At 46.4% G+C, this 12466-nt stretch overlaps 1 protein-coding gene across 2 annotated transcripts in view; it reads left to right on the forward strand.

Annotated features, from left to right (window-relative positions):
• LOC143336070 (pleckstrin homology domain-containing family G member 1) overlaps positions 1-12466 on the forward strand; it is a 39596-nt gene that overhangs the window by 8514 nt on the left and 18616 nt on the right. For both annotated transcript variants that reach the window (XM_076755929.1, XM_076755928.1), the window contains exon 2: positions 8890-9461. In XM_076755929.1, the coding sequence (XP_076612044.1) occupies positions 9039-9461 (423 nt within the window). In that variant the 5' untranslated portion in view covers positions 8890-9038. The remainder of the gene's footprint in view (positions 1-8889; positions 9462-12466) is intronic.

Genomic DNA, 12466 nt, shown 5'->3' on the forward strand with positions numbered 1-12466 from the left:
AGCACATGTGTCAGCGTCCTCTTGCTTGGGTGTAGGTTTGAGGAGTGTTCAGATGCCATTCTGCAGCCGGTGACCCAAATTAGAGCCTTGAGGGCAGCAGTTGGGGGGAGGCTACAAATGGGGATAGAGGAGAGCAGTGGAGAGGAGGGGGGGAATAATTACTGTTTAGAGCAAACTCTTTGGTTTAGAGGTGCTGGAGACAATGGACCCCTCCGTCCTCCTCCTCCTCCCACCCCGCTAGGCCAGTCCTCTGGGGAGGTGGAGGACATCTGCCCCCCATCCTGAACGCTCACGTGCGAGGAGCTGCAGCCCTGTGGAGGGCAGAGCAGGGTCCCTTTGGAGTAATCTGCCTAATATAGCAAACAAATCAATAGGTTTCCAATTTGTTCACCCAACTGTGTGTGTGTATGTGTGGCGCTGTAGGACTTTGCAGGGAGTAACCGATGCAGAATCCAGTGGCGAGCGATTTCTCAGGGCTGAAATCCAGAGAATGAGGCTAGTGTGTCACACTCGGAGGGAGGGCGAGGGCGTGTGCAGGAAGGGGTCGCGCGGGCGTCCCAAGGGTGAATGTGAGAGTGTGCGTGTCTGAAAATAGAGAGGTGTAAGTTTGCGAGTGGGCATTTCTTCCCACGCAGGCTGCACGCCGCCGCTGTTGGCTGAAAACTTGTCCGCAGTGTCGACGACAAACAGAATCTCGACCAGAGGCTTGAACTCACATCCCATAAACACAACCTGGAGATAAGAGGGTGTTAATCTGCGTATATACATGTGTGGCTGCGCTCGTGCACGGTGGAATAGTTTGAGGGTTTTACTTCATCGCGAGAAAAAACCCATTTGTCTCCAATTAGCCTCCCAGCTGTGCGTGTGTTTGCTTTAACCGTGTTTTGTGGGGCAATGAAAGCCACAGGAGTCTATTAAGTCGCACGTCAAGTTTAAACGCCTGTCTTTTACCAGGTCTGATGTGCGCTGAGATGTTTGAAATACTGTCTTGAGCGTGTTCGGCGCCAACACAGTGAAGAAGGAATGCTTATGTTCTTCTTTACTTTCTCTGTCCAGCCTCAGACACATCTGCATTACAGCGTGTGTGTCCTGGCCTGCGCAGCTCTTTGTCGGTGCGGTGATGAGTTGCTCTCGGAGACCCCTCCTCCTGTCTCGAATCCTCGGCCTGTCTCTGTCTCCACCACCTCTGCCCTCTCTCTTCTTCCGCCTCCGTCCTCTGCAGTCGTTGGGCTGCGCTGTGAAATCCTGAGTGACACTTTAAGGTCCTTAGCGTCAGTTGAGATCAAGCCTGCGTCTCTATCACAAACGGAGAGGCTGACCTTAAGTGGACGCGGCGGAGGATGTGAGGCCGTAACTAAACAGACAGCGTGGGCTCGGATGCCTCATTGTGCCGCTGGTTCTCCGCTTCAGCCTGCAGGGAACTAACAAGCTTTGAGAGATGAAGGTGCTGGGAGAACTTGGCAGATTGGTTTGAGGTAGAGAGAACTTTTAAGGGTTTTAAGTGCCACAAAAGGCGGGTTTGAAAATGAGGCCGGGCGAGTGGGAAATGGAAAAGAGAAAAAGCAAAGGGAGTGGGTGGTGTTTGACCTTTGGCCTTCCCTCTCATCTCTTCTTCCTACTTTCATTCCTTTAGGTCCTCTCCTCCTCATTTCTCACTCGCTCTCACAGCCACACAGATCCTCACCATGTTTCCCCGTCGTGTCTTCTCGCTGTGTTTCCAAAACGCTGCCGCTGAAAGCTCCAAATGCTTTGACTTCCAACTGCATTAAAACATTCCAAGTCTCGTCCTCGCCTTCAAAACAACCTCTGGGTTCGGTTACATTTTAAATGCACCGGGACTGTGAAGTCAGCAACAGGCTGCATGGCATTGAACTCGGATGCCATCTGGTACGCCTGTTGGAACATAAACAAGAACACACACGGACAAACAAGGTTGATGAAAGGATCCGTGAGTCGTGCGAAGTGTGTGGTCAGGTCATGTCAGGACAACGGCTTCTTTTTCCTAAAAATTTGGGTCCTTTCCAGAGAAATATTACAGCTGTTTTATTTATTATAAGTAGCTGTGCTTGTGATGTTTCAGTCTCCGTCTGGCTGTTCAGCGAGTCTTCTTCCTGCCCGCGTGAGACCAGATCTGTATCTGTCATTACCTAATTTGTCATAAAACACATCATGGTACCTGCGAAACTTCAATCATTGCGCTTGAAGAGACAAAGTCCTGCTTGTCTTTTCTGTGGCGCAAGTCATGTTTTTATGCCTCATTTGCTTTACAGACACTTTAAGAAACATTTTAGAACATAAATTCCTGCCACTGTTTCTTATTCTGTGTCTTAAATGTGCTCATTTTTCGGTGTTTTATTTCAGCTTTCTGCTCGGAGACGTCTGAGCAGCTGGCATTACAGCAAGCATCCTGAGTCTACTTTGAAAATTTAATTAAAACATGTCCACAAAATCTTATTTTCAGGTAACAATTAAGGTTATTTAAGAGGTTTGAACCCTCCCAAGTACTGTGTATACCATCGAAAAGTAAGGAGACACAACGCCGCTGTGATGTCGTCTTTGATGTTCCCTTCAGATGAGACTCAGTAATTTGAGTGTGAATAAGGAGTGCTATGATGAACACATGTGCTCTGATTGCAAATATGAGTCCTGGTGGTCTGTAGCCATATACACAGGCCGGCCAATGAGTATTTTTACATAGTAAAGTATATGCTTGGAGAGGGATGGTCTGAGCCCGTAGGAATGTCCCGCGGAGTTACTTTACGACCCGCCACACATATACTGAGTTTGAATGTATGATCGGAGGAGGCAGCAAAAGAATGGCAGGAAGGGAGAAAGAAAATGGCAGGAATCAAAGCTGGAATGTGGTGCGACATTAATGGAAAAGGAATGAGAGCGTGAGTGGAAGCAAGAAAGAGATGCAAGGAACAAAGATGGCTGAAAGGGGACGGACGTTCATGGCCTGGTTTCTCCTCACTGATGTCATGCTGGAAATGATCATGTCTCTATTTCTGCGTTTACCCCCGTCTCCTCCTTAATGCCCACTCACACCAGGAAGGGTCACAGTGTATTTCATTTGTACATCCTCACAAAATAGGTGGTTTGGAGGCTTGGTAATGTAGTGGATTATACAGCGGTTAGTTTTCTTGGAAGGATTGCTTCTGATTGGCCACAGTAGAGTTGTATAAAATTGGATGGTGTAAAACAGCTTCCTTCATTTTAGCCCCTCTGGTTCTTTTTATGGCCTCAATGTCAGCAGTGTCAAGACAAATAGCAGTTGGTCAAAGGGGCAAATTCAAGTGTCGAAGATCATCAACGTTGAATGGTGCCTTGAAATGAACTGATTTTGGTCAGACTATGTGTTCGAATAAATTCTGGTGCAGCTTACTGATGACGTACAGTACATACTGTCATCCGTTTACACCTTCACCGCTCACTGTAATCGTTCCTCCTCTCCAGACTGACCCTCAGCTGTTCCCTCTCTTGCATGACACAGCCCTCACTCCGTGCAAGAATGCCTTCAAAGTTCAGCCAAATCTAATGTGAGCCTTTAGAGCGAGCCAAACCAAGTGGGTATTTTCCAGTCTTTTCAGGACGATGTCCCCCCTTTGATTTTGCTGGGGCTGTCTTTTATTGCTGAGGGATACTCCCTGGCAGTTGCGTGTAGCCTTTGTTGCTGGAACCGGCATACTGCACATTGTCAGTTTATTACACGTGCTTTAAACCCAATGATTAGGGATGCCGCGCAACTTAAAATACACAGAGGGAATGTTTTTTGCAGCTGCTCCGTATCCAAAATCTGCATATGACATAATACTTGGAAATATTTTGCTTTAAATGTCGACAAAGGCTGTTCACATGCCGCGAGCGATTCGTGCCGTTTGAGCCACTTGTGAGGCTCATCGGGGCCGTAAAGAGACGAGGGGGCTCACAGCTGTTTGCTGACCACTCCAGAATGAAGAGCACTTCAGGTGACCATAAAGAGTGCGGCTGAAGTGCATGGGTTAAGTGTAGCATGAGTCATTAAACCTGGCTGGACAGGTAGAGAGGCTCGAGACTGACGGCATCAGTGGAGGTTGTCAGGTCTGAGCTGTAGCAGCTTGTGTGAATGACCATGACCCTGAATAGAGTGTTTGAGGGTTCATTTGATCCCGATTGACATTGGCAAGTGTTTGCTAATTAATTGTTAGCTATATTTGCATCTTCATTAGCATTAATGTTAGTTAATAGGACATTTCCCCCATTTGGCAAAAGCTGTGAAGTGCCTGATTGCATCACAGAAGATGTGATATGATCAAAAACTCCAAAAGAGCTACAACATGGGCTTCCTGTTGCGAGATCATCACTGCACTTTACCATAAATGAGGTTGTCTTCCGCCCTGAAAAATGCTTCCGATAATCAAAAGTGAAGACCAGAATGTAGATATAATCCAGATGAGCTGCTGAAAATGTACCAGAGTCTGTGAAAGTATTTGAGGATGTAAGTGTTTGTACGTTGGATTGTCTTTTAAAGATCTAATTTCTGCCCAGATTCTTGTTTTTTGAAATCAAAATGAATACACATAAACTTAGAAGTATAAAAATGCGTCACAAGAGTTGTTTACTTGTGGGAAGCTTTTAAAAAGAGCTACACTCTCATAATGAGTAAATCACCACATGCCTCTGTGAGCATTTTGCCAGTGTTTTGTACCCTCTGTGTACATTGTCAGCTCAGTTTTCAGTCTGGTTCCTCCCGGCTCTCGCTGTCTGCCTTCCAGACAGGCGCGACGTTCAACATCTTAAACTTGGCTGCCTGCTAAAATGCTCCGTCTCTTTGTCTTTTTCAAGTTAAACGAAGGCCAGAGATTGAAGCCAGGTTGTTCAGGCACTCGCTGATTCACTCTCTCTTTAGTCTGGCAGGAAACTCAGCCCTCACACACTATCCTAATCCTCGCATGCACAGACACACACACACACAACAAACACACACACACAGAGGAGAAACAGTCCCAACCTGCATGCTTAGGACCATAATTAGAGATCATTTACAAGGATCAGGTTGAACATAATCTGGACAGGAGGTAACTAAAGCTTGGCCATCCTCTCTCTCTCTCTCTCTCTCTCTCTCTCTCTCTCTCCCTCTCTCCCTCTGTGTGTGTGTGTGTGTGTGTGTGTGTGTGTGTGTGTGTGTGTGTGTGTGTGTGCGCATAAGAGCCAGTTCACCCAGGAAACGACCAGGGTGTGCCCCAAACATGAAGCTGGAAGGTGGGAAGGAGGGGCTGGGCAAACACAAGATGGAGCAATCTCTCTCTAAAATGTTTGGGTTTCACTGCGAACGGAAACACATGGCTTCTCTGTATTTGCTATCCTTGTATGTTTGTTTGTGTGTGGGTGTGTGTGTGTGTGTGTGTGCAGGTCGCACATGTGCGCACACTGCATATCTAGCCACAATAGCTGACATGAGGACCATTAAGTTACTCGCTCAGTCGGTGTTATCTTTGCAGTGATAAACGTAATGCATTTTGTGTGAAATGTACACACAGAGCATAGATTTACATACATCACCCACTGTGATAAGGAAGCATTTATCATAGATTTGTCCAAGGGTCAGCTGCCTGTTCGTGTCATGGTATGTCAGGTGATATAACCCTTTGTGCGGTAACTTGAAAGCAGTGTGTTGCTTATCGAAAAGCCAAGGCTGTTCGTTTGTGTGTGTGTTGTTTTCGCCCGGCAGATTCCTTCTCCTGTCTGATCTGTAATTGTTAAAAAGTGGGTCAGGCTTGGGAGCGCAAACATTTGGATGGACACACGCACGCTCGCACGGTGAATCGGCTCCAAACTTGTCTGAGGAAAATACGGTTTTCATGCCACTCCGGTTTTTGGACGCTCCAGTTCCTTCCTGCTTTTCTTGGCAAGGCAGCGGAGCGAAATTAAAACTTGTGAAAGCTGTGATTCAGCGCACCAGACTCTCCCTTCATAGTTGTTTTTGAGAGGTGGATTTCAAAATATTTCAGGTTCCTTCGAAGGGACAATGCAACCAAGAACTGTCTTCTTTCTATTATATATAACTGCTACGACTGGAAGCAGCACTAATCAATATTTACGAAAGGTGACAAATTCTGCGGAGAATCCTCAGCAAATCTTTTAGCTCATGTGTCTCATTGTTTTGGTTGGCTCGCATACTGCCTGCAGCTGTTCTCAGCAAAACGGTCCTGATGAACCAACCACATGCTACTTTCCCAGCATCAAATGGCAGATTTGCAACCAGCTAGTAAAGAAAGTGGATCATTTAGGAGCTAAAAATCCAGATATTTCCCTCAGGAGTTGGTGGAGAACAAATCAGAGCTAAAAGAATGGATATTGTACTTTGGAAAATGGAAAATGTGCTTATTGGCTTTCTCACTGAGAGTTAGAGGAGAAGAAAGATCTGTGATGACTTCACTGCCCGCTTAATAAACCTGTCTTAGCATAGGCCTGACCAAAGTTCAAAAATACACCTACCTGCACCTCTAAAGCCCAGTTAAGCTTCCAGCACATAACTCTCTATACGACCACAGCTTGTTGTTGTGAAAGTTCTGTTTGCATGCGGATTAAACAAACAAGACACAACATGTTAATTAGTGAGCTTAACAGGTATTAGTAGACATATTTTTGGACAGAATCATGTTAGCTTTCCCCCTCTGTTTCCATCTTCATGCTAAGCTCGGGTAAACACCACCTGGGACAAGCTCCATACCCGAGACTGTGGTCTCAAACGCCTCCTGTCAAACTGTCCTTTAGCATTCATCAGGTGATCAGAAACACAATCCAAGTGATTGCTAATAATTGTCGATGTCTGCTGCTCGTGTAAATAGGCAATATATGCTAACAAGTTCCAGATTTATAGGGTGATAATATGTCAGACGTGGTGTTTAAACTCGTTCCTCCTCCTCACGCTCCAGTTTGGTAGCACAGCTTCAGTTTCTTAACCTGGTGTCAGTACAGTTGTGGTCGCCAGAATCAAACCTGTGATCTTTCCATCACAGACCAGTCTAACAAGCACAGCTGCTGCTAAAGCGCTCTCAAAAGAGGTGTCACCGTGGCAAAAAGACCTCCAAGGTACCTGTTTGAAAGGTGAGAGAGTGGGTATGTACCGGGATTCTTTGTGCTTGTTCTCAGTTTCGCGTTTCATGTTTTTGAACGGGAGTGTGTGATCTTCAGAGCTTTGAAGTGAGACGGGTTTTAGCTGAACCGGTGCTGCTGGTACAAGAGCGACACCGTCCTACAGGGCATAGAATCCCAGTGTTGCCACAACACCGGAGCCGCCGGGTCACTGGTGTATCGAGCTTTGATGGTAGAGACTGGTGTCAAACTCCCGCTGAGCTGGTATGAGGCGCTCCCATGTTGTCCTTCCCTTTCCTTGTTCGCTGTGGTTCTTTGCTCCAAATCTGGCCTTTCTGTGAAGCGGGACCTTGGAAAACGAGGAGGGAAACTTGGAAGGCTTCTGTTTGATACGCTGCATGTGTGGTTTCGCTTCAGCTGGCCTGGCAGCGGGGCCTTGGGAGCTGGTAATCATATCTTAACGGATCTCTCCACAGACACAAGGTTGTGAGCCAGTTTGGCACCGGTGTGATGCCAGATAGACTCCTGCAGTTGCACACACACAAACACACAAGCTTGTCCCTTGAAATAGGGCTTTCATTCATTGCCTCAGTGTGGAGTGTTCTCAGCATTACACCGTTAATCTCGTCATTAATCTCAATCTCTTTCTCTGTCTCGCTCACACACACACACATGCATTTAAGACTGGCACAAATAAGGAATGAAAGGTTTCTGTTTCCTCGTCTTTGTGTGTGTTTTCTCTCACTCTTCAGCTCCTTCTACATGAAACGTTTCAAATCTGGGAGGGCCAGTGGTCCTCGTATGGCGGGTGGTCAGTCAGGCTGTGGTCAGCTGGAATGTCGGGAATTGGGATGCTAAACAGATAGACTGTTAAGACCATATGAAAGTGGTATTGTAAGTGTCAGAAGTTACATACAGTGAGTCTATTTAGCACTTAGTTTGAGAGAGGGAACTACAGTCCGTGCCTGTCCAGCGTTTGCATTTCATTTGAGTTTTAACGGCTCCGAGTGACTTTCCAGCACCAGTAAATCATTAGGACACGTACTGTTTCATTCATATTTCAGCTTATATGCTAATGTTTTTCTTAAAATGACAAACAACTGCACTGTTCCGGCTTTAACAAAACTAAAACTTTGAAAGTTTCTTCCAAAGGCAGATGTGAAAAGCCCAAAACAAGTAACAACATCACTGAGAGGCAGCAACAACATGAACTGAAACCATTTATTTAGCAACATGAGGACAGCAGTTCCAATGTTGGCATGTATTAGAGATACCAATTGTCTAGACCGTGGTCTTTTTTGTTTGCCGTAATTATACCCAGGCATTGTGATTTATATGACAACCATGTATTTAAAAATGCAGAGCCATTGTTTAGGGGACATTCAGACCAACAATAGCACTACAGCACAACAATGCAAGGGGCTGCATTGGTGTGGACGGGTTGCTACAGGTTGTTACAGCTCGAGGAGGATGTGCAAACCAAGAAGTCCAGTTTTAAAATATATATATAAACACAGAGACAGCTGTTTAGGCAACTTTGAGACCAGACTGTGCAGGTTCTCTTGGCAACAAGCAATAAATGTCTCCATCATCTCAATGCTTGCAAAGTAAATTAGACCAATGGTGCACGGTAATTGCTGCAAGGCATTCCACCATTTGCACAACATTTCACGCTTGATGCTTGATGCTAAACTCAGTCTTTTGCAGGAGCCTCACAAGCCGGTGCTTTCATTGAATTAAATGAGGAAGCTTGAGTATGTGTTAAAATGGATTAATGAGAATCTCTTCCTTTCTCTCAATTTCCTCTCTTAGATGATTATAACTACCTGCCTGATGCGCTGCCTCCTCTTCCTGAAGTCCCGGACTCCGGCTCAGTCCTGAGCTCCGTTGACATACCGGCCCGCTGCCTCCGCAACCCGGCCTTCCGCCACGCCTCCTTGCGCTACTGCTCTGCCCTCAGCATGGACTCCTCACCCGACAGCGCCGAAAGGCCGATCAGCTACAGCTCCACCTCTTCCTCCGCTTCCTCCCGGGACAGTCACTGCTCGCTGGGCAGCCGCTCCACCCTTGTCACTGCCCCTCACTGTAACCCGGCGACCTCAGACAGGGACTCCGGGGCGATTCGGTTGGAGCTGGTCCCGGCCCGGCAGCTGGGATGCCGGGAGGACGATGACAGAAATGATGGAGGGATGGACACAGGGAGGGGACAAGGAAGACAGAGCAGTGTGCAGACACTGACAGAACATTCAGAGCCTGAGCTGGGACCAGATCCAGGAGAGCGGACAGGTCAGGTGCAGGGACCCAGGACGTACGTGGACCGGGTGGTGCAGGAGATACTGGACACGGAGAGGACCTACGTCCGGGACCTGCGAAGCATTGTAGAGGTACGGACCGCTCAACCACAATAATATGTTAATGAAACACAACCTGTGTAGGAAATTAGAAGCAGAGGGATCCTCCAGGTTGGCAGGACTTCAGAGGTATTTAAGACATCTGGCAGAACATCAAACGTTCAGTGAGGCTTTGAACTAATTTGCTTTCACAGATTGTATCAGCTCCAAATGTCACTTTTCAGTTTTCACCCAGGACATGAGCGTGAAGCTAAAATGTTTAATCAGAAACAATGCTGATAGGTTTTCCCTGAGTAATCAGTTTTGCTTATTGTAAACAGTGAAATGGCAGCTTTTATATATGACATTACTAGAGTGTTAATATTGATGCATCACTGCTTGAAGTGGAGCTAAATTCAACTGCTTTATACACTGTTTAGTTCACTGGTTCCCAACGTGGGGTTAGACCTCCTTAAAGGGTCACAAGCTAAACCTGAGGGGTCCTGAGACGATTGATTGATTGATCATTTTTTGGACTCCTCTGTAATCTTTAATGAAATATTTGATGATTTTGCCTTTCTTTGGTCTTGACGCTTAGTTTAATGTTTACAATCTTATATTGTTTTTATGGAAAATTTTGATCTGAAAATAAACTATAAGAGAAATGTTGTGGATTAGAATTATAAAGGTGCATAAAATAGAAACACTCAAAGTACAAGTACCTCAAAATTGTGCTTAAATACAGCGCTTGAGTAAATACTCACCACCAGTGACTTTAAACCAGGAAATCATTTTGGGTGTAAAGTTTTTTCAGTTAGTGGTTCTTAACCTCTTGAAACAAAGCAGTCCAAAGGTGAATTTGTTGAATAGATTTAATTCTGTGTAACTTTTTCTGCTCTCCTTTTCTGTTAACTGTCCATCAATCCCAAAGGCTTATCTCACAGCTGGGCGCTGCTGTTCTAATTCAGTGAATAGAGGCAGAAACTGAAATTGGAGCATATGTTTTTAAACTTTTCGAGGATCCAGTCTTTCTCAAGTGAAAAACGAAAAGGTTGAACTGAAATGTCTCTGACCCGACTCAAACCCGAGCAGCAGTGCGGCGTCATAAATGCGCTTCAGCCCAGCGCCTGCTCGACCTCGGTCTTCTCAGGAGGAATACGGGGCTTTAAATCACCAGATAACACACATCCTTTAGGTCTCTGTGGTTTTCCTCACACACGTGACGCACGCTGCTCGTTGCCTGCTGGGAGCCTCCAGTACAATAAGGTCACCTGCGCTGGCAGGCGGAGTTTGGCCGGGTTACACGACACCGGTGCCTTTGTGCTGCAGGCACAGGCCCACATTCAAAACTTTAGACGTTTTTTTTAAGCACACACATACACAATGCTGTATGCACACACAGATAAATACACTCTTTTTGTGAGGTTTGCTTTGAACTGCATGGATACACAGAGCCTCCAGTCAATGCTTTAGTGGCTTTGTTGAGGATTGGGTGTAGTGGTTTGTGTCAAAGGTTGCTCTCCTTTCTCTTTCCCTCCTCTTTGTTTCTCTGTTCAGCTCTTCTCGCTTCTCCATGAGACCTAAAATTCATGTCGTCTGTGCTCCAATGTGGCGCACACATGTGATGTGTGTTTTTCATTTGCATTCTGCAGCGTACTTTGAATTGATTGTGTAAAATGATAAAATGTTTATAAGGAAATTGTTGTATTTTGCATGTGCATACGAGCATGCATGTGTTGGAGCGTTGCCCACCTTTTCCGGTAATCTCCATCTTAACAGGGCTTCCTCCTCCACTCCAGGCTGTGGGTTTGTGGGTCAGTGTATGTGTGTGTACATATGTCTCTGTTATTTGGGGTTCAGAAGGTTCATTCGGGGAATAGCTGTTGTCAAAAGAGAGCAGGAAACTCATATTCCCAAGAGACGGGGTGAGCAGGGGGAGTGAGGTTTAGGTTTTGTGGTTTTGGCCTGTCACCCCTGATCGATGTCCCACCCTCTACTAGTCCTCCTTCCCTTTCTCCCCTCTTCAGGACGCAGAGGTGAGGAAAAGGGGGAGAGAGAAAGGAACGTAGGTAGAGGGATTTAGCTCTGAGATAACAGTGTCCAAAGTAGGTTAGGAAAACAGTGAACAGAGCTCAGGAGCTGTGCTTAATAACCCTCGACTGCCTCTACACTGCAGACCACCTATTCCCATTAGAGAAGCAGACCACCCAGTCCTGGAAGACCACACTTACACGGCAGGACAGCTAATTCTTCACCAGTACTTGGAAAAAGACGCATGCATTTCGCCTTTCTTCGCCCCTTCAGTGGCAGTTCCAGTGAGTGCACACTGGATGGATTGCACTGATTGTATCTGTATGAACAGAGCTTTTAACATGACAGTTTACCTACACGGAGGACAGCTGCTGGACAGCACAGCATCCAGCCATCTATTATCAGCACTGTCCTGCGTGAGCTGGTCCTGCAACCCCCGTTTCAGTAATCCCTTTGCCCGTGGTGCTTCCTGCGGGAGAGGAGGGTGTGACAGCCTTAACACAAATATTTACCCAGACTCCCCTGGGCTCACCTGTGTTTCATCTGTCAGCGGCGGTGTTGCGGTCACACGCGCACTCACGCTCTCCCCGCCCGTGTGTGAGCTGTGTGTGAGAGTACTTACAGTGCATTTTTAACCATCACAGCGTCCGTCAGTTGGTGCGAGAATTGACATGTTTTTAGGGCAGCCGTGAAAGCTCAACGTATGCAAACATCCAATACAGAAATATGCAGCCAATACAGAAAACACAACCAAGCACAGAAAACGCGTAATTGGCACCAGAAGTTTCCAGGGAACAATAAAAAGCGATGACAGCCCCTGCCATGTTTACTGTCCCTGGAAACTGCTGTTTTGTAACAAATTCCCATTGTGTTCTGTGCAGTTTGTGGCATTTCTCAATTTGGTTGTGTTTCCTCCCCTTTGCAGCATTTCCTCCGAAAAGCTGTGCATGAAAATAGTAAAAGATGTTTTCGTAAGCTGCAGTGTGTTGAGGTCTGAGCGCCGTCGCACATGTCTTGCTTGGCGTTTG

Source organism: Chaetodon auriga, chromosome 18 (genome assembly GCF_051107435.1).
Source record: "Chaetodon auriga isolate fChaAug3 chromosome 18, fChaAug3.hap1, whole genome shotgun sequence".
In the NCBI taxonomy this organism is placed as follows: Eukaryota; Metazoa; Chordata; class Actinopteri; order Chaetodontiformes; family Chaetodontidae; genus Chaetodon; species Chaetodon auriga.